The 27562-nt window shown below is 43.0% G+C and overlaps 1 protein-coding gene across 3 annotated transcripts in view; it reads right to left on the bottom strand.

Annotated features, from left to right (window-relative positions):
- LOC126091855 (excitatory amino acid transporter) overlaps positions 1-27562 on the bottom strand; it is a 453428-nt gene that overhangs the window by 292097 nt on the left and 133769 nt on the right. For 2 of the 3 annotated variants that reach the window (XM_049907124.1, XM_049907123.1), the window contains exon 2: positions 20508-20738. In XM_049907124.1, coding sequence (XP_049763081.1) covers positions 20508-20721 — 214 coding nt within the window. In that variant the 5' untranslated portion in view covers positions 20722-20738. Of the gene's footprint in view, positions 1-20507; positions 20973-27562 lie in introns of those variants that run through there. The other variant, XM_049907122.1, reaches the window with a different exon arrangement.

The following is a 27562-nucleotide window of genomic DNA, read 5'->3' as shown; positions in this document are numbered from 1 at the left end:
TCGGCTCTGCAGTTAATCATTAATGGTATCTTTAGTCATTTCTATAATTTTAGTGCATGATCTTTAAGTATATGTTGTGTGACGCCATTTTCTACGCACTTTTTGTCAATATCCACCTTTGTCAATTCCATGATCGTTTACGAAACAGATAATGAAATAATTCTGTCATATTTAGTTTCTCTGATGAATCAGTAGTAAGTATCCCGCTCTCTGCAAGCATAATTCTCAGATTATGAAAGGTTAGTTTCGTCGAGAACACCTACTGTGGCAGATTTTTATAACATGTACGTTATTATTTTCGTGTAATAATTTGGTAGTGAGTTCTTTAGCTTTTGTAATAGACCCTACAGATTTTTTCCGTGAACCACATCAGTATTCAGTTACTTCGGTGAGGTATTTTCAGCACTAGATCATTTTCAGATTGAAGTATGGTGATTACATTAAAGGGAAACTATCCTGCAGCACCGTGCTTAGCTGTGATCTGACCACAGTTACACTCTATAATAAGGAGAGGCTTTTAAGAGTACACGTACACTGGTGTTCAGTTACACATGCTATGCATACCTGTTTCACGTTGCGCGGATTTTCTCTATGTGTGTGCTACTCTGATTAATTCGTTTGCTTACTTCGTGGCCACCGTTTACAAACTGATGATTTTGTCATGAACACTCATATAACAAGGCATAGCTTCAATAAATCAGGTCTTAATCTAACTACTCACGACAGACTAGTTCTGAACACAGTATACAACTTACAGGGTTTGTACTTTGTTAGAACTGGACGCCTGCAGGCCAAATCCATTGCATGGGCACTGTTGTGAACTGCCTGGCTAGATAAAGCCCTTCCAGATGCTTCTATAAAGAAGTGCTTAGTTATTATCCATTCTGCTCGGGTACTTATGAGCCATAAATTTTAGCTATTGGTCGTCAACTGATGTACCTGAGCTTGGTCGACCTCTACGTTTATCATGACAGTGTTTCAGTTTCCAATGAAGCCATTGAGGTGTAAGCCAGGCCGGCGCCCAACTTTGTATGTTGGCAATTTTTAGAATGAAATCTGCGCATGATCTAATTATACCCCAAATGTAAAACACGTTTTCTCTAACTATAATAACGATATGTACACCTCAGTCCATCAGGTGCATTTACGAAAAACCTAAATGCATTATTAAACCAAGAAATAATTTTACAACATTACGTTTGTCAAACCACGGCAAAACAACGAAGTGTGGAACATGCACTGTTCCGTTATTATGAAATACTTTGAAGAAAATGATGTAAAGACACACAACTATCACGGATTCAGAAAAAAAAGAACGGTTTTGTTAAGCACAAATGACTCATCATTCACACGGAATGATGAGTGCTTTCGACAGGGGATCTCACGTTGATTCCATACTTGTGGATTTACAAAAGGGTTGTGACAACATGTCTCATAAGCGGCTTCTACTTAAATTGTCTGTCCACGGAGCTGGACGACTGGATTTTTTCGTATCCCGTGAGACCGGTCATAGCTAGTAGTAATTGACGGGATGCCGTCTAGTGTAACCGAATTGGCATCTGGGATTCCCCAAGGAATTGTTAAAGAGTTCGTGTGTTCTGAACGATACGAGCAGACCCCTGAATAGTTTGCAGGTGATGCTGTCCTTTACCGTCTGGTGAAGTAACCAGGAGATCGAAATGAATTGCAGAATGGTTTAGACAACGTATCTGCAATGCACAAAAAGTGATAAGAAGTGTAATATGTCTACACACCCAAAAAACATTTACGTTAAATTTCTTTTACACGATAACAGGAATTTTAAGGTCGTTGATTCAACTAAATATATATTTATTACATTAAGAGTAACAAATTAGAATAATCATACAGAAAGTGTCGTAATGGAAGGCGAACCAGAGATTGCGTTTTATTGGAAGGACTTAAAAGATGCAATAAATAAATTTGTGCTAAAGACTTCCCTGCACTACGCCTGACCGTTGTCTTCTATAGTAACACTGTGCGATATGAGATCCTTATCGAAATGTGTTGACGGAGGACATCTAAAAGTTTCAAAGAAATGCAGCTAGTTTTATACTGACGCGAAATTGGAGAGTGCGTAACACGGGTATGGTGAGTGACTTGGTATGGCAATCATTAAAACAATGGCTTTTTTGTTGCGGCAGAGACCCTTTCACGAAATTTCGATCACCAACTTTCTCCTCCGAATGCGAAAATAATTTGTTGACTGCCACCTACATAGGAGAAATGACCGTTTTTATAAAGTAGGAGAAACAGCTGTACGGAAAGATTTAAAAATAGCATGGAAGCGGTCCTATGAACCTTCAGCAGAGGGACTAAGTGTAAATCGCTATCATGAGACGTAAGCTCGAACTGACCCTTCGAGGACAACAGTACTTTACGATGTACAAAAGACACACTGAAGACAGTACGAGTTCTACGAAACTGCACTGAAAGTGCGGGTTTCATTTCACTTCCGAAAGGTAGGTGGCTGTACTAGCGATTTCCGTGGTTACACGAGTAATAAGAAATACGTTTCTGGTGAGCAATTACCAACAGTCCAAGTAATGAGGGTGGCGGAGTACCTTCTTTGGACAGTTTACTTGCTCACGTAGATATAGCTCGAAAAGACAATACCTTCCCTAAGTGCCCTACGAAATGAAGTTGGCACGGTGTTGGTGCTGAATCACCCGGCGCGAAGAAACTTTGGCGGCTTCTTCGCTGCCACTCTGAAAGGTCAGCTGCATTGAAGGTCATTAGAGGCGGGACACGTAGCTCAGAGTAGAAAAGACTGGGGTACAGAAACTGCCTTGTAATGAAAGAACCCAGTCACCTCACAGGATTTAAGAAACCACATAGATTCCCGCCAGCAGGACGGGATTTGAACGCCTGTCCCCTCAGTGTGGTCCCGGCTCCTTAACGACTGTGTCAACAAGGCGGCTTCAGTTGCGCATTATTTAGTGCCTGTCGTAAAACAAAAAAAAACCTCTACAAAATTCAGCTGCTACAGTGCAACTGACATGATTCGACAGCGAAGTGCGTAGGTATTAAAATGAAAATCAAAAGGTTCGGAGCTGAGTCCTCAGAAGTTCAAAGGATTTTCTATGTCACTTGCCACTTCTGACAACGATTTGATAATGCGCAAAAGCGGTTCGGAGTCCACGTTAACCTGCAGGTCCGCGTATAAATGGCTGGGTAAGTCAGTTCGAAGGTCGGAGGAAGGCAATGGCAAACCACCTGGTAAACCACTGCAATATTCAAACCAAATTCCGCCTTCAAAACGGCCTGCTTTGCTTAGCGAAGGAAAATACGGGTAGACTTTCCCAGTCCACGCTTGTTATTCCTCCCCTCCTTCCCCCATACTATCCCCTCCAGTTTGCCGAACCCCGTTTATCGTGAGCATTTCGTCACATGAATGTCAATTGGTCATTGCCCCATCGCATTAAAAAGAGTTGTCAGGAATTAATATCGAGACGAAGGATGCTGCTAGCTGACTGGTTCTGTGTCTCGTGACTCTTTATTTTCATTACCAGTAGCATTCGTCTATCATCATTATGTAACGATTGCCTCGGACCTTGTGGAGTGCTTTGACGCATACCAACACAGTTTGTCTCATTTACGTGTGTCTCATAGACGCCAATGCCCTCGATGAAGTCTCAAGCACTTGTCACTTGATTACAAAAGCCTGCATTTTTGAAATTTTTGTCAGAAGGTTTCTAAAAAAAATGTAATTCTGATTCTGGAAATTGCATTCATTTCGTAACATTTTTGACAAAATAAAATATCATCATTCAAAGATATAAGTAATCTAAACACATATATTAAGACGCAGTTTCCATCGAAGCCTGAATTTTGTAGGTATAGGTTATCTTAGCAATATTACGGGTACTTTGTAACTTACAATGTTCAAACTTTTTCTTTTTTGGCTTCCTGGAAGAACCTTCATCTACACTGACCCCTTCAACATCCAACAATTCACTTTAATTCCACCTCCCTTGTTATCTCTTCTCCATACGCTTAACGGCCTGGTGAATGCGTTGTCCTTGCACTTCAGTATAACGTTTCAGACAAGTAGTCAGTATGCGAATGTAGGAAGTCAACTTTTGCATTCATGCTGTATTTTATACATTAATTTTAATTATGTTCTTTTAATTTATGTTTTTATTCTGTTGAATGTTATCAGTAGTAGACTTTAAAGCCCACCATGCATCCTTTTGTGTAACATCATTTTGTAGTGTTCTCAAATTCGTAATTCTTCTTCAGTGTGAATTTTAGTACCAAAGAACATCAAGTTTCAATTTTTCTTGACTGATGAAGACAAATTGCTCTGAACAGTATTAAAAGCAGGGGTCAACTTGTAGAAGAGCCCTTACAAATTGACTCATGAATCCCAGTCTGATACGTGGTGGTCCTACAGTCACGTCATGTGAGATATTTTCAGTCCCAGAAACGAAATTTCTCCGATTTTCTTTACACTCAAATACTTTTGCTTCGGCTGGCTACCGCAATGACTTAAAAAGCATGCCATTTTCGTGTACCCAGCTTGCTGTCCTAATATAATTCCCACAACTAAAAGTAAAAAACAAAAAACATAAAAGTATTGCGGTCCGAAAAACCTGTACGTGATAGAATTTTGAAATCAGCATAAAAAGATTATTTAATAGTACATATTTATATTGTATTATGTGATATGCAGAATGGTGTTATCTGTGGAAGAACCGACCCGGTACTGAAAGTTAAAGCAATTTTTGACATCAGCTGAGTTGGTGACATGCATATCAGCTCTGGAAGCGTAAATAATGGAATTAGTTTATGTCTGGCCACCGGAGTGAAGCAGTTAGATTAGGATCTTAAAAGAGGTACATCGGTTACTCCCTCTCGGCATTCTGGACGATCGGTCTACAAAAGCCTTATAGAGGTGAAGTGTTAAAAGTTAGCATCGTGAATAGAGAATGGAAATGTTCGTTATGACACCACGGTCTTTACACGAAGGTGAGAACGAATGCAAACAGTAAAGAAATGACCTCAGGGAGCTTCCATGCACCTCTCCAGCCATAGGCGTGGCGATTTATAGTCCACGTAAGTACTTACAGTTTTAAGCTGGAACGCTCCAACTAGTTTACATAGTAAAGTCTATGCCTTTCGTGCTACTCTCTAAGTACTTAAATTTAAGTAAAAAGACAAAACAGTCCTACATTAACTATTACGTCTACAACGCAAGATCAAGAGAAAAGCGAAGCAGCAACAAAAGATTACGAAAAGAAAGTAGGTGCATCTAAGACAAAACGTACATGTTATAAGATAACACTTTAATGTTCATCGTTTCAATCTAAATCAGAAGTCGACATGACTGACTTGTGTGAAGGCTGACTACATGACATGGATGCTAATTCGAAATAAATTTGTTAGTGTGTGATTAATTTGAAATAATTACTTAAAAATTTTAATACAACCCGTTTTTATGACAGACTAAAAAGTGTAAAATAATTTCTCCAAGACCCATACAGATAGTTCTGAAAATGTGTGAACTTTTAACAGCTACAACACTTGTCAAATTTAAAACGAGAAACGTTTGGTGCACACATTAGATAATATTGAGGTGGTATCAACTGTGTTTTGCACGCACCCCCACGTTTTCGTTTTAAATTTTAGAAGTATTTTCATAACTATAAAAAATTCACAAGCACAAATTTTCTGGACAGTCTGTTTGGAGTCAGGAATTTGTATGGGGCTAACAGAAGTTTTGTACTTTTTAATCCGTTTCTAAACGTGTTAGATTGAAAAATTTTTCATTCAAATAATTATTTTCTGCTTTTGGTCAAATTTTGCAAACGATTTCGAACATTTTGATTAAATTACAAGAGATGTATGTGGTCAACCTCGTGATTCTTTTACTTTCTCTTACTTATTCAACCAATACATTGTTGCCTGATACGATTATCTCACGGAGACTTCGAAGTTAAAAATTAGAGAGAATCGAGCTGACGGGGACTTACCAGCAACCGTTTTTACCGTGAAACATTTGCAAGTGAAACAGGAAAGTGGGAAACAGCAGTGGTGCACAAAGTAACCATCGCCACACACCAGACAAGAAGGCATGTTAATATTGCATTGTGATCCAGTTCCCATCTGTGTTGAAAGTTTTAAGTTTCTAGCTCATGGGGAAGTTACCTTAAAATAAATTGCAAAATTTGTACCGAACAAACGGACAAGAAAGCGACCTAATACAAACGTGTTAAAAAGACGTCAAGTTTGGTACAAATACGTATGTATCCTCCTCATATTGAAACCATTCAAAATGCAGTTAATGAGATAGTCCACTTTATTATTTACGCGATTTTATATGTATACCCATGCATGGATTTCCTGAGTTTTGATTGAAGTTGTTCAATACTGAACTTAATACTTCATTTCTATACTTTACGTCTGAGTGTACTATTTTAGTTAAAAGCTAAACTGAATCATTACGCACGCTGCAAACAACTGTAAAAGTAACTGGATAAAGCAGAAGATTAAACATCTTGCAGAGCATTAATGACCCCTACTTGATGCTTCATTTTTCGCACCGTGTTCGTGAAAAATGGTTCACTGCAAAAGCTAGGATACGCGTGACGTCATATCAAAATCTGTCATCTGAAAGTCATATACTCTCACCATTGAATTGTGGGCAAATAGATGAAAGTTTAGGAAGGCATTCCATGATTTTAAAAACACAACCTTACGATAAATAACAAAATTCACATAAGCGCGCCCAATTCCCACATACTCCACTGGTCATTCGTTCCACTGTCGTGTAATCTTTTCCTGCCCACTTCTTATCACCACCACCATCACTACAACAGCTTGTAAAATCATATGTTGTAAACAATATAAACTCGTCTTGGAAAAAAAAAATGCACAGCGTGTGCTCAGACACGCAACTTTTGATTTAAAATTATGAATCAACTACGCAAATACGACTTAAGTCCAGACCGGTATTAGCATTTGAAAAATCACTTACGTCATGATCTACAATGTTGGTATACGAAATGACGCACTGCCACAAACGTTTTGTTCAGCTGCAGTAGGCGAACGTCAGGAGTCAGCGCGCACGCGAGAGTTTTGTGCTTTAAGACCAGAGTTCGCCATCTACCTCGATGTAGATTAACTACTTTTCCTCTACACAAGTAGAATACAAAAGCAAAAGATCTTGGCGTACAGCCTCTCCAAGACTCGCAAAATTCAGCAACCTGTTCAATATTTGCTCGTCCGGACTTAGATGTATTTTTAATTTGTTTGTAAAAAGTAAATTTCCAACGCTTTTCCTGGAATCGACACGTCCCGAGGCATTTTTGTTGGAAATTAGACTTTCAGTAACCACAGTGGGAGGGGGGGGGGGGAGAGGAGCGGGGAGGGAGAGAGAACTACCGTCTTTGAACCATTTGATAACATCAAGCCTCTCCTCCTATTTTTCAGTCGACGATACTATCTCAATGCAGCAATGTGAATGCTGCCATTCACATCAAATGGTTTCGATAACAGCGCACAGACTCATTTCTTGATAGCCACACTGTTCACTCACGTTATGGTTTGTCATTTGACAGCACGCATATCACTGTCATAAAAAATATGTGCGCGTGCGCGCGCGCGCGCGCGTGTGTGTGTGTGTGTGTGTGTGTGTGTGTGTGTGTGTGTGTGTGTGTGTGTGTGTGTGTGTGTGTGTGTGTGTGTGTGTGTGCTTTGCGCGTCCGTGTGCGTCCGTGTGCGTGTGCGTGCGTGCGTGTGCGTGTTAGGGGGATTGGGGGGGGGGGGGGAGAGACGGGTGTCCGTGAGAAGTTTCGTAAACATTTGAAATCGTGTGTCATGTTTCTTGCAAATCACTAAGTGCTCTAATTCTAAAATAATAGATCAGTATAACCTGGCGCTGTGAGCATCATGAACTGCGATGCTTTTTCACCCCTACGCTTCTGAGAGGAAGGTGGTTCTTACCACCACAGCGGTTCTCTCCAGATAGTAAGCGGTATGTGTACCAAGTTTGGTTTAAATCGATCCAGTGCTTTAGGAGATGTGGAACACACACACACACACACACACACACACACACACACACACTCATCCACTTTTATAATAAGTATGGATTTATTTATTCAGAACATTAGTGGGAGCAAGGTAAAGTTCCTAATGTCACGTAATCCCGCGCATTACTCAGGTTTCTCTCTTATGGAAGCTGTTTCACATTTATGTACACCGCCGTTATTTCAACTCAAATATCGCAGTGACGTCTGCAGTACGAGCGAAAATTACGCTACGTGGCCACCGAAATACAACCAAGGTGGTTTCCTGGACAAGGTAGCCGCGGTGCTTTATCTGCAGAGCGGCTCTACTGAGTGACACCCTAAACGGAAGAACAGTCTTTGCGTGGGAGAATACAGGCGCACCTGCATAAGGCTTCCGCCGTCATTTCTCGTTACCGCGGCGTGCATATAGGTAGGTCTTCCCTATTTGTGTGGAGCTTCTCAGCAGACCAACTGTTTCCTTCGCGCGCTATTTTTGTGCTCGCATGTACGAGAATTACTTCTCGAATGGGTCGAATTTTGAGATTTGTTATTCGCTGGAGCTCTGAAGGGGACACGAAGCGGCATTCGTTCTTCTGGGTTCGATTGTCTGTTGTTCAGCATTCTGCCAGCGCTTTCGACAGCCGGGCTTGTATGCAGATACGTTAGAAGAGAAATGAGAGTGTTACAAATGGTCCCACTCTTATACAGAGCGTGCAAACATTTCGGACAATACAAGTGATTCTGCCAGTAGTTTATTGAGCAGCAAGACATACCGTGAAACACTTTTCGATCTGTATTCTAGCTGAATCGCTACTTGGTGCAGCCTGTCAGCGTGTACAGTAACTGCTAATCGCGTGCACCAGTAAATTACATGGGGCGTGCTGTACTGTCACTGTGAAACTCCACAATTAACTATTAGAGACCTGCCTGGAACACGATCCTATTTCTCTCCAATGGGTATTTTTGGCTGATTAGTGGAAAGGCATACGTAATTTAGGAATCATAATATTTGTCCTAATTATGGAAGAACTAAAGATGGATGGGAAAAGACCTAGAGGGTGCCCAAGAACACGGTGGAAAATGGGAGTGAGAATATCTGTAGAAAGGAGAGGTATGACATGGCAGCAAGTGGAGGAAGAAAAGTGGTGGGAGGACCGAGCCAAATGGAGAGGACTCGTCAACACCCAGACCCGGCAGTAGTTGGAGCGGGATTCGGATATAGATATAGTTAGATAGAATATTTCTCCTATATGGAGCCGGCGCAACCTCTGTTTCCTGTTACAGAATGTGAGACACGATTAACTCTTTAAATCTGTAAGTATTCCTATTGAACATCCAAAACTGAGTATCATAGTAAATAGGGATGTAATCTTCAAATCAGATTGTAAAGCAAATCTCATTCTTTGAAAGTGAGAAATTGACAATGAACGTGTTGGTAGCCAAATTTATAGAATAATGCACCACGGGCAGTCTAGCGAAATACTATACAACTGCCACAAGCAATCCTTACAACATTTCAACAAATTTGTTCAGAACTATGGTGCTCAACATTGTGCACTTTGACGTCGTTCACAGAAATTAAAAAAGTATTGTGACAGGTGAATATTAACTTAAACGAGCTACAAAATAGATGGACGAACATTAAAAAACAAAAGGGCTCTTTTGAAAAGCAGAACTTGTCACAGAAGTGTGATTTTACAGGCCATATTTGTGTACGGTAATAGGTAATGTGAAATGATTCTGAAGTGTAACAAGGAGATGTCTTTAGAGTTTGGTTACAAAATGGCTCGAAACATCCATCTTGCTTTCTGTATTACTGATGCACCTATATAGTCTGTTATGTAGAGTGACTTGTGAAACAGGATCTGCAATCTATTCTTTTCCGTAGAAGACCTTACCTGAATAACACCTATCACTGAGCAGAAACGTCTTCGTGTGTAATTCACGTCGCGGTAGCTTAGCTGCAGAAATGAAATTTAAGTATCTTCTGCTGCAAAATGGGGTTAATGTTAACGAGACTAGAAACTATTAGACTAGAAAATAATTATATATGCACACTGTGTGATCAAACGTATCCGGACGCATGGCTGAAAAGGACAAGTTCGTAGCGCCCTCCATCGGTAAAGCTGGAATTCTATATGGTGTTGGCCCACCCTTAGCATTGATGACAGCTTCCACTCTCGCAGGCATACGTTCAATCATGTGCTGGAAAGTTTCTTGGGGAATGGCAGCCCATCCTTCACGGAGTGCTGCAGTGAGGAGATGTATTGATGTCGGTCAGGGAGGCCTGGCACGAAGTCGGCGTTCCAAAACATCCCAAATGTGTTTTTATGAGTCAGTTCATTACAGGGACGTTATTGTCGTGTAACCACTTCGCCACAGGCCGTGCGTTATGCTCGATCGTGTTGCTCTTCGACAGAGGGAAGCAAGAGGGTGCTTAAAACATCAATGTAGGCCTGTGCTGTGATAGTGCCACGCAAAACAACAAGGGGTGTAAACCCCCTCCATGAAAAACACGACCACACCGTAACACCACTGACTCCGAATTTTACTGTTGGCACTACACACGCAGGCATATGACGTTTACCGGGCATTCGCCATACCCACACCCTGCCATCGGATCGCCACATTGTGTGCCGTGGTTCGTCACTCCGCACAACATTTCTCCACTGTTCAATGGTATAATGTTTTCGCTCCTTACACCGAGCGAGGCGTCGTTTGGCATTTACCCGCGTGATGTGTGGCTTATGAGCAGCCTCTCGACCATGAAATCCAAGTTTTCTCACCTACCGCCTAACTGTCATAGTACTTGCAGTGGATGTTGATGCAGTTTGGAATTCCTGTGTGATGGTCTGGATAGATGTCTGCCTATTACACATTACGACCCTCTTCAACTGTCGGTGGTCTCTGTCAGTCAACATGCGAGGTCGGCCTGTACGCTTTTGTGCAGTACGTGTCCCTTCACGTTTCCACTTCGCTATCACATAGGAAACAGTGGCTCTAGGGATGTTTAGGAGTGTGGAAATCTCGCGTACAGACGTATGACACAAGTGACACCCAATCACCTGAGCATTTGGAAGTTCCTGCGTTCCGCAGAGCACCCCATTCTGCTCCCTCACGATGTCTAATGACTGCTGAGGTCGCTGATATCGGGTACATGGCAGCACAATGCACCTACTTGAGAAACTTATGTTTTTGGGGGTGTCCCGATACTTTTGATCGCATAGTGTATACGAGAGAGAGAGAGAGAGAGAGAGAGAGAGAGAGAGAGAGAGAGAGAGAGAGTTCGCTCATTATTAAGGAACTACCAGATCTTTAAGGGTGTCAAACTGTGACAAGTTTCATCAACTGAGTGGCGGTTGTCGACTAGAAAGACTGAAGAACGGAGCATCTGCCACTCGAAAACAACACTCTGAAATGTTCCGAGCACTGGAAGGAAAGAACGCAGCCGCCACAGATTAAACTTACTCTTCTGCGCAAAGTTCTCTAATCTGGTGCAGCACTCCCGTTCTTTTCGTGTCAATTTTCACACATGGCACATTCTGGTGTGGCGCTAGAACACGTCGTAATAAACTTTTCATCCGCTCCAATTGATAAAATCTATGACGATAAAACTTGTCATAGCGGAAGGACACAATTACAGCTGTATCAACAGTGGCACATCAATGAAGTGCTTTTCATTCAGTTGTAATTCAGTGCAATACGGTCATCCCGTAGGTATAACCAGATAAGTATTATTAAATAAAATATTTGTTACTCTACAAATGTGTTATCTAGTTAAATATTGCAGTTTTACTCTAAAAGGCACAGTGAAGTGTTAGGCAAAGGTTACTTCGTAGTGTAAAAGTTTCTTCCGGTTCCATTCGTCATGGAGAGCAGATTTAAAGAGTGTGTGTGGATTGTAGTTGGTAATATCTAGTTGGTCTTATCTTGTCTTCACGGTCCATATCGGAAGGATATGTAGATGATTATTGTACACTCCTGGAAATTGAAATAAGAACACCGTGAATTCATTGTCCCAGGAAGGGGAAACTTTATTGACACATTCCTGGGGTCAGATACATCACATCATCACACTGACAGAACCACAGGCACATAGACACAGGCAACAGAGCATGCACAATGTCGGCACTAGTACAGTGTATATCCACCTTTCGCAGCAATGCAGGCTGCTGTTCTCCCATGGAGACGATCGTAGAGATGCTGGATGTAGTCCTGTGGAACGGCTTGCCATGCCATTTCCACCTGTCGCCTCAGTTGGACCAGCGTTCGTGCTGGACGTGCAGACCGCGTGAGACGACGCTTCATCCAGTCCCAAACATGCTCAATGGGGGACAGATCCGGAGATCTTGCTGGCCAGGGTAGTTGACTTACACCTTCTAGAGTACGTTGGGTGGCACGGGATACATGCGGACGTGCATTGTCCTGTTGGAACAGCAAGTTCCCTTGCCGGTCTAGGAATGGTAGAACGATGGGTTCGATGACGGTTTGGATGTACCGTGCACTATTCAGTGTCCCCTCGACGATCACCAGTGGTGTACGGCCAGTGTAGGAGATCGCTCCCCACACCATGATGCCGGGTGTTGGCCCTGTGTGCCTCGGTCGTATGCAGTCCTGATTGTGGCGCTCACCTGCACGGCGCCAAACACGCATACGACCATCATTGGCACCAAGGCAGAAGCGACTCTCATCGCTGAAGACGACACGTCTCCATTCGTCCCTGCATTCACGCCTGTCGCGACACCACTGGAGGCGGGCTGCACGATGTTGGGGCGTGAGCGGAAGACGGCCTAACGGTGTGCGGGACCGTAGCCCAGCTTCATGGAGACGGTTGCGAATGGTCCTTGCCGATACCCCAGGAGCAACAGTGTCCCTAATTTGCTGGGAAGTGGCGGTGCGGTCCCCTACGGCACTGCGTAGGATCCTACGGTCTTGGCGTGCATCTGTGCGTCGCTGCGGTCCGGTCCCAGGTCGACGGGCACGTGCACCTTCCGCCGACCACTGGCGATAACATCGATGTACTGTGGAGACCTCACGCCCCACGTGTTGAGCAATTCGGCGGTACGTCCACCCGGCCTCCCGCATGCCCACTATACGCCCTCGCTCAAAGTCCGTGAACTACACATACGGTTCACGTCCACGCTGTCGCGGCATGCTACCAGTGTTAAAGACTGCGATGGAGCTCCGTATGCCACGGCAAACTGGCTGACACTGACGGCGGCGGTGCACAAATGCTGCGCAGCTAGCGCCATTCGACGGCCAACACCGCGGTTCCTGGTGTGTCCGCTGTGCCGTGCGTGTGATCATTGCTTGTACAGCCCTCTCGCAGTGTCCGGAGCAAGTATGGTGGGTCTGACACACCGGTGTCAATGTGTTCTTTTTTCCATTTCCAGGAGTGTATATTCCTAGGTTCTTCAACACTATTCCTTTAAACTTAGTAAGTAGGCTTTCGCACGGTAGTTGCAGCTGATCTTCAAATGTTCCCGTTTTTCAGCATATCCGTGACGCCCTCCCATGTGTCAAACAAACATGTGACTTCACACTGTCCTCTACATATGTTCAGCAGCCCTTGATAGTCCCACTTAGTGTGGATCCTACACTTTTGAAAAACATTTTACGGTCGAGGAAAATGCTGTAAGAAAGTATCTTTGTAGACTCATAGCATTTTCCCAGTATCTTACCAATTAATCGAAATCTGCCACAAAATTTAACTAGGAAGAAACCCATGTGATTCCTCCATTTTATATTCCCTCAAACTGTTACGCCTAGTAACTTTCAAGACGTCACTTATTCCAGTTGTGCATATTGACATTTTAGTCGGTCAATACAATTATTTTTGAGTTTTCTGAAGTGCCTAATTTTACATTTTCGTATAGTGAAGTCAAGTTTTAAATTCTTTCAATGCAGTGAAATCTTACCAAGGTTTAACTGAACACTTGCGCAGCTTCTTCCTACTGAACTTCATTGTAGCTGACTGCATCATTTGTGAAGAGTCTGAGGTTACTGTTAATTATGTCGGCAAGATCGTTGATGTACAACGTGGACCGCGTGTTTTCTCCTTGAGGAACACTGAAGTTGTTTCTACATCTATAGATGTCTCTCGCCAGCGCAAGACACAATTAACACCTTCACTGCGCGATAACGAAGGTAATGTTACCGACGACAGTGACACTAAAGAGGAGTTACCAAGTCAGCTTTGCAAAATTCCTTCACTAAAGAAGTAGATATCATCAGTGTAGCAAAGCAGCTTAAATAATTTAATAAAGACAAGTCCTCTGGTCAAATTGTATACCAATTAGGTTCCTTTCCGAGTATTCTGATATAGCACCGTACTCAACAATCAGTTATAACCACTCGCTCAACGAAAGATCCGTATCTAAAGACTGGAAAGTTGCACAGGTCACACCAGTACTCAAGAAAGGAAATAGGAGTAATCCGATGAATTTTAGACCTGTATCACTGGCGTGTACTTGTAGCAGGAGTTTGAAACAGATACTGTTTTCGAACATCATGAGCTACCTCGAGGATAACTATCTGTTGATACTGTCAGCACGGATTGAGGAAACACAATTAGCTCTTTATCCGCACTAAGTAAGGAGTCTTAAGACAGGGGATGTCAAAATCATTCCTTATTTCTAGATTACCAAAAGACTTTTGATACCGTTCCGCACATGAGGCTTCTAATCAAGTTTCGTGCCCATGGAGTATTGTCTCAGTTTTGTGACTGGATTCGTGATTTCCCGTCTAAAAGATCACAGTTCGTAGTAACTGCCGGAAAGTCATCGAGTAAATCAGAAGTGTTATTTGGTATTCCTAAGGAAATGTTATACGCCTTCTGCTGCTTCTATGCTACATAAACGATTTAGGAGATAATCTGAGTAGTCCTTATAATTTTTGCAGGCGAAGCTGTCATTCACAGTCTCGTTAAGTCATCAGATGATCACAACCAGATGCAAAATGATTTAGAGAAGATATCTGTATGATGAGAAGAGAGACAATTGACTCTAAATGAAGAAAAGTGCGAGGTCATCCACATAAGTACTAAAACGAATCCGTTAAATTTCAGTTACTTGGTGAAGCACACAAACCTTTAAGCTGTGAAGTTAGATACTTAGAGATAGCAATTACGTATGAACTAAATTGCAGTGATCACATAGATAATGTTGTGGGGAATTCAAATGAAAGACTGCGTTTCTTTGGCAGAACACTTAGAAGATTCAACCACGTATGCTAAGAACACTGTCTTACACTACGCTTGTCCACCCTCTGCTAGAGTATTGCTGTACAGTGTGAGATCCTCACCAGATAGGATTGACGGAGGGCATCGAAAAAGTTCAAAGAATGGCAGCTCGTTTTATATTATCGCGAAACAGGAGAGAGAATCACGAATATGATACGCGAATGGGGCAAGCAGTCATTAAAACAAAGGCGTTTTTCGTTTCTGTGAGATCTTTTTACGAAATTTCAATCTTCAAAATTCTCCTCTGAATACGAAAATATTTTGTTGACACCCACCTACATAGGGAGAAATGAGCATTGTAATAAAATAAGAGAAAGCAGAGCTCGCACGGAAAGATTTAAGTGTTCGTTTATCCTGCGCGCTGCTAGACAGTGGAACACTGGAGAAGTAGTGTGAAAGTAGTTCGATGAACCCTCTGCCAGGCACTCAAGCGTGAACTGCAGAATAGCCTTGTAGGTATACATGTAGAAGATAACTGTTGGAAATTAGTATGATATTCCATATGACCGTACTTTCGTTAATAACCGTTGGTGTGATACCGAGCTAATTATTTATGGAAGTAAAGAAATACCGCGTTCACCCGATTGTCTTCATCCACGGCTTTCAGGATTTCATGTGAGTAGAGCCCAAGTTGTGTTTCATATGACGACTGTCTTCGAATTCCATACTGTTCGCCATGGAGCTCATTTTGTACTAGATTCTTCATTATGTCTGAGCTCAGAATAAGTTCAAAGATTCTGTCGCACCCGGATGTCAAAGTTATACGGCAGTTATGGGGCGGCCAACAACGACGCAGCAATTTTCCCTGCAACCGTCATTTATGCAGTCTGCAGCGATCTGAATGTAAGTTTCAGAGCCAGACCAAATTCATGTAGCACTTTTCGTGTTCTTAAATATTGGACAGTAAAGCGTGAACTTTTAGTTAAAGCCTTATAACTAAATAAAATCAAAATTTAATCACTGTTCAGTACGCGTAATAACCCACGTTATGAAATTTATTTTACTGGTGTATAATTTTAATTTCTTTATTTAATTATTTCTATCACACCGGAGAACTTTAACGAGTGTCACTAAATTGAAAATAGCGTCCAGGATGTATCAAGTTCAAATGGCTCTAAGCACTATGGGACTTAATATCTGGGGTCATCAATCCCCTAGACTTAGAACTACTTAAACCTAACTAACCTAAGGACATCACATACATCCATGCCCGAGGCAGGATTCGAACCGCTTCCCAGAATGAAGCGCCTAGAATCGCTCGGCCACAGGCGCCGGCATGTATCAAGTCTCCGTGATTAATTAATAATACGTAAATAAGTAATGGATTGTGGCACAAAACTTGCAGGCTACATATACTGTGCCTACAAACGAATATTGTTTGGGGTTTTTGAACTGTTAGAGTCAATGTTCCAGTTGCTGGTAAGTTATCACTTCAGTCATAAGCCTCGATAGGCATACCACTTTCACTGTTTTATGTAGCATTCGCCGTTGCATCCGTGCTGTAAACCGCAGGACGCGAGAAAACGCATGAAAAAGCTGGAGAAAGGAATGTGTGCTGGATCGTCACCGACGTACTGGTCTGTAGAACAAGTACCAACTCCTTGGGCAAAAATGAGGAAGAAAATGGACCGTGCCATTTCAAAAGTAGCCATTCTTGATCCATTGGATATAGATAAGCAAGAGAAAACCTATCTCTCGATGATGGGATGAGGATCTGTAATCCGCTCCATAGCGCCTTGACCACGATTCCGAACGCGCTCTCTATCGTCTCAAACCGCCTTGCCGAGTTGTATTATTCACACTGCGTGTACTGGACAGGCCCAACTTTTGTATGAAAAAAATCTTCAAGTTTCCAGAATGAGATTTTCACTCTGCAGCGGAGTGTGCGCTGATATGAAACTTCGTGGCAGATTAAAACTGTGTGCCCGACCGATACTCGAACTCGGGACCTTTGCCTTTCGCGGGCAAGTGGTAGAGCACTTGCCCGCGAAAGGCAAAGGTCCCGAGTTCGAGTCTCGGTCGGGCACACAGTTTTAATCTGCCACGAAGTTTCAATCTTCAAGTTGTTTTGCTTGCCTGACTGGAACTAGATAGTCTATCAAGAGGATATGTTACTTTCCTAACTCATTTCCGCCATCTCGGAAACGAGGACTCGTCGCAGGAGAACCGCACCACTGTACTAGGCAAGGTCCTAGCTGAGGCGGTTTGCCATTGCCTTCCTCCGACCGTAATGGGGATGAAGGATAATGATGATGATGATGATGATGATGACGTCACAACAACACCCAGTCATCTAGAGGTACAGAAAATCCCTGACCCCGCCGGGAATTAAACCCGGGGCCCCGTGCGCGGCAAGCGAGAACGCTACCGCAAGGGCACGAGCTGCAGAATCATTTAATATAAGTCCACTTAAATTTCGTCATCCAGCTGTAACACTACACTTTAAACGCTTCGATTCTCTTTCCAGTTTTCTTACAGCCCACGAGCCACTTCCGTAAAATTCTGTGCTCGAGATGTACTGTCTCAGTATTTTTTTTTTTTTCCAAATTAAGGGGAGAAATAATCTCATTATCTACCCCAGTCAGCTTCGTCTTTCATGCGATTTGCTCCCATGGCACCAGCATTACATCGCTACATCTATAGTGTGCCCGCCCCCCCCCCCCCCCTTTTGGTAAGAGCATGACTAATTTAATTTTTGGTGCTCCTCAGTATTTTCGTCTTCCCTTGGTTTACTCTCAGTCTACACTGGTTCTTAGGTATACAGGCTGGAAAGGTAGAGGAGAAAGATTACTTGTCTGTCTTATTCTCTTTTTGATCCCATAATTTATCCCTTTCTCATTCATTCTTATTTTTCCCCACTCATGGTTCCTGTATGTAATATTGTGTATTAACCATTTCGCTAGCGTATGCATTTGACACATATTGAATACCACCACCACCACCACCACCAGCACCACATGGACATCACAGTGCTTGTGTTCTCCTCCTCCTCCTCCTCCTCCTCCTCCTCCTCCTCCAAGCCTATTTAGATCACCTGTCATCATTACTTCACCTGTGAGCAACACTACTGACTGCATCTGAAATATGTCATCAGGTGAGACGTGTACGCCTTTGACCAACTGAGCAGTAAGCAGCATTTGAGGTGTCACTATATTATGGAGTCAAGATCGTGTGTCGCCAGTGTCATCAGGGCAGACAGAGGTCATCATACCAAGTTCTCTTATTCAGTTGACAAGGATTAGCAACATTCTGAGAGATATCTAGAAATAATGAGAGAGTTTTACTGTAGCACTAGAGTTGGCAGAACTGGAAAACATTGCATACAGGGGTGATTTTTCTGAACGACTGCAGGAAATGATCTGTAACAGGATACACAGTGGAACAGGTCATATGTGCATATAGCCCGAAATTCGGTCCAACTGAGGTACACCAACCTGAATCTGGGGATAAGATATATTTGATACTGTAAGTTTCAATGACTGAAACAGAGATGTGAGCATACCAGACAAGTGAGAATGTTCAGTCTGTACCAATGTTTTAGCTCCACATTCAAGAGAGTGGTGGAGTCGAGCCTCATCATGTAACCACATTTCCTTTGTACCATCTAAGGCACATATTCAAACAGGGGAGGCAGGGTCACTCAGTATGTGCCAATATGCCCCAGCTGTGAGGCATTGTGGAAGGATGACTGGTCTGACAAGATGTTCACCAGTAATGTAATAAAATGAAACACCTACAGCCATCTTTTTGGTGTTATTTCACTACATTGCAACCAGATTCGGTGACTCCGTACACAATCTTCAGTCCTTAACCGACACTGAGGGGTAGAACTCCCATCAGGAGACAGTTGTAGGTGTTTCATTTTATTACGTAAGTGAATGGCCGAAGTCCTGCAGATCATTAATTACAAGAACGGTCATAAAAACCTTCGCCAACAACCTCCATCCGAGTACTGAGGCTGAACTGGTGGTGACTGATTGCTTTCACCATACCAAAGGGTTACTTCACAGCCCACAGGTGGGTGTTGGGAAGGCTGGCAGTGCTACACATCGTAAAGGCTGATCTCATCTATGAGTAACTTTGGTGACAGTAATCACAGCACCTTGGTGGCCTGTGTGACGAATTGGCGACAAAACAGACATCCTTGGGGCAAATTAGTAGATGATAAAGCCTGCACACGATGTAAGTGATACAGATAGTGGCAGATGTTGTGGAGAACATTCCACACGATTGTCTCATAATCCCCACGCTGGTGGGCCATCTTCCTGGTGTCGATAGACGGGGCACTGTCGATGACTTATCTAGAGCTTCATGTTGATGTACCTTCCTTGGAACGCATTTCTGGCGATGTTCAGATGAACATCTTTGCTCGTTGTCCTGGCAAGGATCGTTTCCTGTAGTTCGTTCCCATTTAGCAAAATCATTCCGTGTGTTCCTCTTTCAGCTGAATGAGGGTATTTAGCAGACACGGTGTTCATCGTAGCAACATTACTAACGAACGAAGAGTATGCCTTTCAGTAAAATATCTGCTGTGTTTGCCATTTACAGTTTAGGGCAATCAGAATGACTATTTGATGTTCCCTCGTGACTGCTTTGATATTGATCCAGTGTTGGACCACTGCTTTAACTGTCACAGCCTAGATGAGGTGCCAGTTCTGAAAATAATCAAGCAGAAAACAGCGTGGATTGCAGTGCTTCTCTTAAATATGAGCAATGAATAAAAAAGTGAGTTAAGAATGGGGAATGTAGAAAAGAAATAAAGGTTGGGAAGAAAGTGAGCAATTAAGTAAAGAAAAGGGAATAGCGAGAAGAGCACCTAGAAGAGAGAATTGGGGTTGGGGGGAAAAAGAGAGAGGTACAGCAAAGCATACAAAAGAAGATTAAGGCCAAATGAGGGAAAAAGAGCGGAAAGTGGCGAGGAACAGGGAGAAGAGGGGACTTGAGGAGGATCAGGAAGAGGAAGTGGAGGGGGAAGAGGAAGTGGAGGGGGAGGGGAGATGGGGAGGGGGAGAGGAGGAGGAGGAGGGGGAGGGGGAGGAGGATGTGGAGGGGGAGGGGAAGAGGAAGTGGAAGGGGGAGGGGGAAGTGGAGGGGGAGGGGGGAAGAGGAAGTGTGGGGGAGGAAGAGGAAGAGGAAGTGGAGAAGAAGAAAAGGGACATGTGGAGATTAGTGGTAGATGAGGCAGACCGTGAGCAAAGTTTCTGAAGTTTGTCGTGCTGGGGACTGGGACTTACCGGCGGTGACGCCCAGGACGACGCCAGCGACGGTGAGCAGCAGCAGCAGGTTCTGGTGCAGCCAGCGGCGCGCCGCCTTGGCGCTGAAGCGCGGCCTCCGCGGGGCCCCGGCTGCCGCCGCGCCGCCCCCGCCGGCCGCTTCCGCCGCCTCCGCCTTTGCGCCTAGGCCTCCGTCACCGCCGCCCCCGCCGCCTTCCCCTGCCGCCGGCGCCATCTTGGACAGGATGTAGTCTGGAAAGCGGAGCGTCTTGTCCATGACGCGGTACAGCTGCGGGAAGCCGTCGCGCACGGGGCCTAGGAGGACCTCTCTCGTGAACAGCACCGTCTTGGCGCCTCTGGTAGCCGCGCTTGCCCGAACACCGGCGCCGCCGCCTCTGCTGGTCCGCTGCCCCGCTCTGTGCTGTGCTGCGCCGCGCTGCGCCTACCGTCTGTGCCTGCCGCTACCCGCTGCGCGCCTGGAGCTCGACTGGCGGCCGCCCCGCCTCTCGGCTGCCGCCGTATTGATCGGTCGCCGTCTGCCGACACCCGACCCGACCCGACCAGATGCGACGCAGCGCGACCGACCGCGGCCCCGCCGCTGACCTACCTCATCTCGCATAATGTCGCTCGCATTACCCTATCACGCGTGACGCACATGGCCACTGAAGCTGACCAATTAGAGCGTCGTTATGCGCGGAAATGATGTACCGTACCACGAGTGTACGCTAATAGGTGGGTAAGGAGAGAGGCCACGCATAGAAGTTTCGTGCAATGGGGAGAGAGCGGAAGAAACCAAACAAAATATCGTTACACAGTAGTCCAGTCAACGAAGACGAGAAATGGTCGAACAGGAGAAAAAAATTCGTGCAGCAGTCTTAACTTTTTGTACAATGGTAACGGGCGCATTATGAATAATGTGTTGAAAATCCTTACCGATTGGGTGTGGGTATAGAGGTGGGCGGTGGCGGTAGACTGTGGCGTTTAAAGATCACTTTTTGTGTTATTCTACAGTATCTCGAAAACTGCGGCTTCTAGCTAAAATGTTACCAAGGCCAAAATTAAGTTGCATTAAATTTGTTACAAAAAGGGTCCTACTTCTCTACGACGTAATACGAGGGGCGTTGAATAAGTAATGCAACACTTTTTTTTCTGAAAGGAAGTTGGCTATATTCAGGATTGCAATACACCTTATTTTTCTCCACTATTTTGGATGCAAACCCTATTATTCCGTTCAGTGCGACGGCCTTAAACCACCTTACAGGGAGGGACTATATGGCCCATGATACAACTATTGGTCCACTCTACGATCGACGTCAGAACCAACGCCCTGCTGCTTCAATAACCTCCCCGTCATCCACGTACTTCTCACGGAGTGCACCCCTCATTGAGCCAGACAGATGGAGGGCAGAAGGTGCGAGATCCAGGCTGTAAGGTGGATGAGTAAGAATAGCCAAATGAAGTTTCCTGAACTCTCACATACGCAGACGGCGTTGCGCCGCATTTTGTGACGAGCACTTTCCTTAGGGTAACACAATACACTTCAGAGTTGATTGGTGCGCCATGATGGAAGACACCAAACAGTGTAACCCCTACAGAGAGCCAGAAGACAGTCGCCACGGTTTTACCGGCTGACAGTGCAGCTTTCAACTTTTTCGTCGGAGGAGAGGTGGTGTGACGACACTCCATGGATTGTCGTTTTGTTTCTGGTTCGAAGTGTTGAAGCCGTGTTTTATCACCTGTGCCTATGTTTAGCAGAAGATTTTCATGATCAACCTCGTAACGCGTAATCAATTCCACACAGATGTTCGTTCGTTGCTCTTTAATGTCTTCTGCTAGGTGGCGAGGAACCCAGCGCACACACACACACACACGCACACACGCACACACACACACACACACACACACACACACACACACACACACACACACACACACACACCTTAACTACACCCATTGGTGGACGAGTGTGTCAGCACTACGAAGACATACGACCAGTTGTGATATAAGGTGTGTGCGGGCGTGCGGGCGTGCGGGCGTGTGCGCGCGCGCGCGCGCACTCCGTCGGTCACCTCGAATGAGAGTGTCCGCACGCTCCAACATCGCAGGAGTTAAAGCTGTGTGCGACCAACTGGCATGCGGGATATCTGACAGGTTTGCGCGACCTTGTTGCTATGCAGACAGACACCTCGCCCGACTCACCGAGCTTTTGTTCACTGGCAGGTCTCCGTAGATATTGTGCAAGCACCTATGAATATCTGCGCTGCTCTGGTTTTCCTCCTAAAGAAACTTCCGTTAACGACGCCACTTTGAAACCCACGTATAGCACCGCCAACTATCTGATCTGCATGAAACTAGAGGGAATATTCCGCTTTGTGCCAGAACAGATTCCGCATTTTTTCAACCGAAATTGGGGGAGACAAAAGCGTATTGCGTTGCAGGGGATGGAAAAAATCAGACAATAAAAAGTGGTGTTTTAACGGCATAAAATTTATGTTTATTGCCAAATGAATATTAAATGTTTACACCAGGTCTAAGTGCAGTAGAACTTTATTTAGGGATAATTTGCGTTCAGGTGGAGTGACGGGCTGGAGGGGGCGAAGATGGAAAACAGATGCGCGAGGGAAGGCAGGTCGACATATTGTGGTCGTGCGCTTCCCTGCTTTTGCAGGTCAGCGAACTGAAGAACGACCAGGCCATTCCCCACGCTCTCTACACCGCGTCACAAAAAGCCACTACAGGACATTTCACTAAGTTATACTGGACGCTTCCGCACCTCTCCTTATACTGGAATGGCGACGCAGTGTGCATACACTCCTGGGGAAGGAGGGGGAGGTATTCTCCACAAAGTGTGTTAATATCGCACAGAGTACGGATATGAGTTGCTACTTGGAGTTGTTATGCTAACTGAAGAGAAAGTCATCGACAGATCCTACGGAAATCTCCGCTCGCTGTTCTACGATGCTGGAGGGGAAATTGATTCTTAGTCTTCCTGGACGGCAGTTGCGGCATTCTTCCCGAAAACGCAACTTCACCCACCACGAGCGCATCTCGCTTTTTAGTTTACGGACAAACTATACCTCTCCAGAATTTCCTGTCCGTTTGTCTTATGTAATTAGATAAAATAACTTCACTGACCCTGTGTTTTTTATGCTATTGCTTTTTACAGTTTATTGAGTACTCATTTACAGTAGTTTAGTGACCTGCCGGCTTTTAGCGGATAAGTTTGTGAGTTTCAAAATATCGCGACATAAATGGCCGTATCTTTTGATTGCACTGACTTAAAAGCTTCAATTTTTTACACGACCAAGATACAGTAGACTTTGGTGTATGATATAAATTTCATTGCTGTCTATTCCTGAGAAAGTGGGATTTGAAGAAGGACGGACAGACAGCAGTAATGCTATAAAGGTTCAGTTTCTACTGTTTGATGTATCAAAGCCTAAAAACCCAATTGCTTAAATACCTTGGTTGACACATGAGTTAGAGCATTACCCAAACAAAAAATTACGTGCTATTGTGCCTACTATCATTTGCCGGAAACCTCTTTTCGCGTCGGCCGAAGTGTCCGAGCGGTTCTAGGCGCTACAGTCTGGAACCGCGCGACCGCTACGGTCGCAGGTTCGAATCCTGCCTCGGACATGGATGTGTGTGATGTCCTTGGGTTAGTTAGGTTTAAGTAGTTCTAGGTTCTAGGGGACTGATGACCACAGCAGTTAAGTCCCATAGTGCTCAGAGCCATTTTGAACCTCTTTTCGATTTCTTTAACCAATTAACGAATTAAAAGGGGTATTACTTACACATTATGGCCATTTTCAGCAAACACCCCAAAAGCAACTCAGGCAGGTGAAATCATTGCACTTCTGAAGATATCATTTCTTTCGTCTTGAGTGAAGGAAGCACAATTAAGAGCAAATATGAACGTTCAACTTTCCACTGATGAAGCGAATCATTTGGTCGAAAAATTTTTACAAATTAGTTAATACATTCAGTCATTTGATTGTGAAACTGGCCAAATTGAGCTTACAAATAATATACGTAGCACTGTCAACTGTCCAAAGTTTTTCCGAACGTTAATCAAAATTAGTCAAGTTGGTTATTTGAAGAACTATTGCATCAGTAAGAAGTGAAGTAAGATACGATATTAATCTAGAAATTTGAAACAAGAAATGGTCGTGAACACTTATCTCACACAATATAATTGAATCAAAAATAATTGAATCAAAAATAATTGAATCAAAAATAATTGAATCAAAAATAATTGAATCAAAAATAATTGAATCAAAAATAATTGAATCAAAAATAATTGAATCAAAAATAATTGAATCAAAAATAATTGAATCAAAAATAATTGAATCAAAAATAATTGAATCAAAAATAATTGAATCAAAAATAATTGAATCAAAAATAATTGAATCAAAAATAATTGAATCAAAAATAATTGAATCAAAAATAATTGAATCAAAAATAATTGAATCAAAAATAATTGAATCAAAAATAATTGAATCAAAAATAATTGAATCAAAAATAATTGAATCAAAAATAATTGAATCAAAAATAATTGAATCAAAAATAATTGAATCAAAAATAATTGAATCAAAAATAATTGAATCAAAAATAATTGAATCAAAAATAATTGAATCAAAAATAATTGAATCAAAAATAATTGAATCAAAAATAATTGAATCAAAAATAATTGAATCAAAAATAATTGAATCAAAAATAATTGAATCAAAAATAATTGAATCAAAAATAATTGAATCAAAAATAATTGAATCAAAAATAATTGAATCAAAAATAATTGAATCAAAAATAATTGAATCAAAAATAATTGAATCAAAAATAATTGAATCAAAAATAATTGAATCAAAAATAATTGAATCAAAAATAATTGAATCAAAAATAATTGAATCAAAAATAATTGAATCAAAAATAATTGAATCAAAAATAATTGAATCAAAAATAATTCCAGGAAAACAAAGGAAAATAGCTTTTATTCAGAGGATTTCGCTCATATCTAGCAAACTGCCGTTTCAATTGAAAGGACACAATTTCCAGTACGATTAGCATTTAGTAGCCTTCCACTATAAATAAGCCACAAAGACAAACGTTAGGAAGTTGTGCTATTAATTTGAAAGAATCATCCTTTTCTCATAGTCATTTATATGTAGATTGATTTAGGGATAGAAACCGCTAAGAACTTTTGTATCTACTCACCAAATAATAAAATGAAAAGGAAAATATTGTGATATAATTAGTTCATTAAATATGTCCTGCTCAGTCGCTGCTGGACTGCTTATTCTCGGTTTTATTGTTTGTGTTAACATACGTCGATGAAACGAATTTCGCATTAGTCCAAATTTAAACCGCTCTGTTGTAGGGACACACAAAACTCGATTTAAAAATCATTTTGTTTGTAACGAGAAACAAACCGATGCTTTCCGTCGACGCTGGGCGTCGCGGGGTAGACGTGACAAGCAGTATCTGTTTGAGCTGACTCCAGCTGCACTTTCTGAAAACGAAACGGCAAATATCTGCCAAAACGCCAGGGAAAATGCTCCCGACTACTCTTAGGATGTACAGGTTGACAATTACTGAACTATATGTAACTAAATCGTCGTACATTCTGAACTGCTTGTGTTAGCACGTTGAAACTGAGCGGTTTGCAGCGGGGCCTGTTGACAACTAGTATGCACTGCTGGTTTGGTTTAGCGACGAAGCCCACTTTCATTTGGATGGGTTCGTCAGTAAGCAAAACTGGCGTGATTGGGAGACTGAGAATTCACATTTCGCTATCGACAAGCCTGTTCACCCTCAACGAGTGACTTGTGTGCGATGTCCAATCACGGAATAATCGGGGAGATATTCCTTGATGGCTCGGTGACTACCGAACGGTACGTGAAGGTATTGGAAGATGATTTCATCCCCATTATCCAAAGCGACCCTGATTTCGGCAAGATGTGATTCATGGAAGACGTAGCTCGACCCCATCGAAGCAGGAGAGTGTTTGATGTCCTGGAGGAGCACTTTGGGGACCGCATTCTGGCTCTGGGGTGCCCAGAGGCCACTGGCATGGTCCTCGATTGGCCGCCATATTCTCCGGATCTTAAGACATGCTACTCCTTTTTGTGGGGCTATATTAAAGACAACGTATGCAGCAATAACTCCACAAGCATTACTGAGCTGGAAACAGCCATTCAGGACAGCATCGATGTTCCGACACTTCAGCGGGTCATGCAGAATTTCGCTGTTCGTCTGTGTCACATCATCGCCGATGATGGCATGCATACTGAACATTTCATAACCTAAATCCGAATATGTGTAGTGACGTTTACATGTTGAACAACGGCCAAGTTTGTAACTAATTTAAGTTTTTTTTTTCTTCAAGAAGTTCAATAATTGTCACGCTGTATGTGCGTCTGGTGGTACCTTTGGTTCCCCTGTTAGGTACTGTAGTGGTTGTACGGTGTTAGCTGCTTTGTTTATCGAGATATAAGAGTTTGAAGTAGTCGCTACCACATTCTGATGGTCGCAAAAACATCTTCCATCTCTTTTGCATCAATGCATATTTCAAGTCAAAAGTTAGAGATACATCTATGTTGTTGAGATTTTATGAAAATTTTGAATGTTAACGAATTGAGCCGTAACATATCTGTTCTATTTTGCTGGAGTAATGTCTGTTTATAAGCCCGACACCTGGCAAACACTATAAGCGCGACTGCAGTAAAGTCTTATGTTGCTTGAAGTATGTTGTCTTGAAAAGCAGCGTGTGTAGTCTTAATTGTGAGTCAGTCAAATTACTGCTAACGGTTGTTCTTGCAGTACTTGGTTACGTACCGGTTACCTCTGCTCAACGGTGTGTGCAAGCAGCTCAAATTAGGCAATGCCGTTTTAGTTGTAATTTTAAAGATCTAATTTCATGTTAACCCTATAATGAGCTGTGCTTTTACTGCTTTGAGCGCTGCTAGAGTAAGTCAACAAGCTAACTACTTAACTCATTTGATAGTTGAAGTTGCAATACAATTAAGTGGGTCCACGACCGCAGAAGGCTGCTAAGTTTAAGCAGTACCGTAATTCAT

The sequence above is a fragment of the Schistocerca cancellata genome, chromosome 7 (genome assembly GCF_023864275.1).
Source record: "Schistocerca cancellata isolate TAMUIC-IGC-003103 chromosome 7, iqSchCanc2.1, whole genome shotgun sequence".
NCBI classification, from domain to species: Eukaryota; Metazoa; Arthropoda; class Insecta; order Orthoptera; family Acrididae; genus Schistocerca; species Schistocerca cancellata.
Note: the sequence above shows the minus strand (reverse complement) of the source record. Positions and strands in the feature narration are given on the sequence as shown.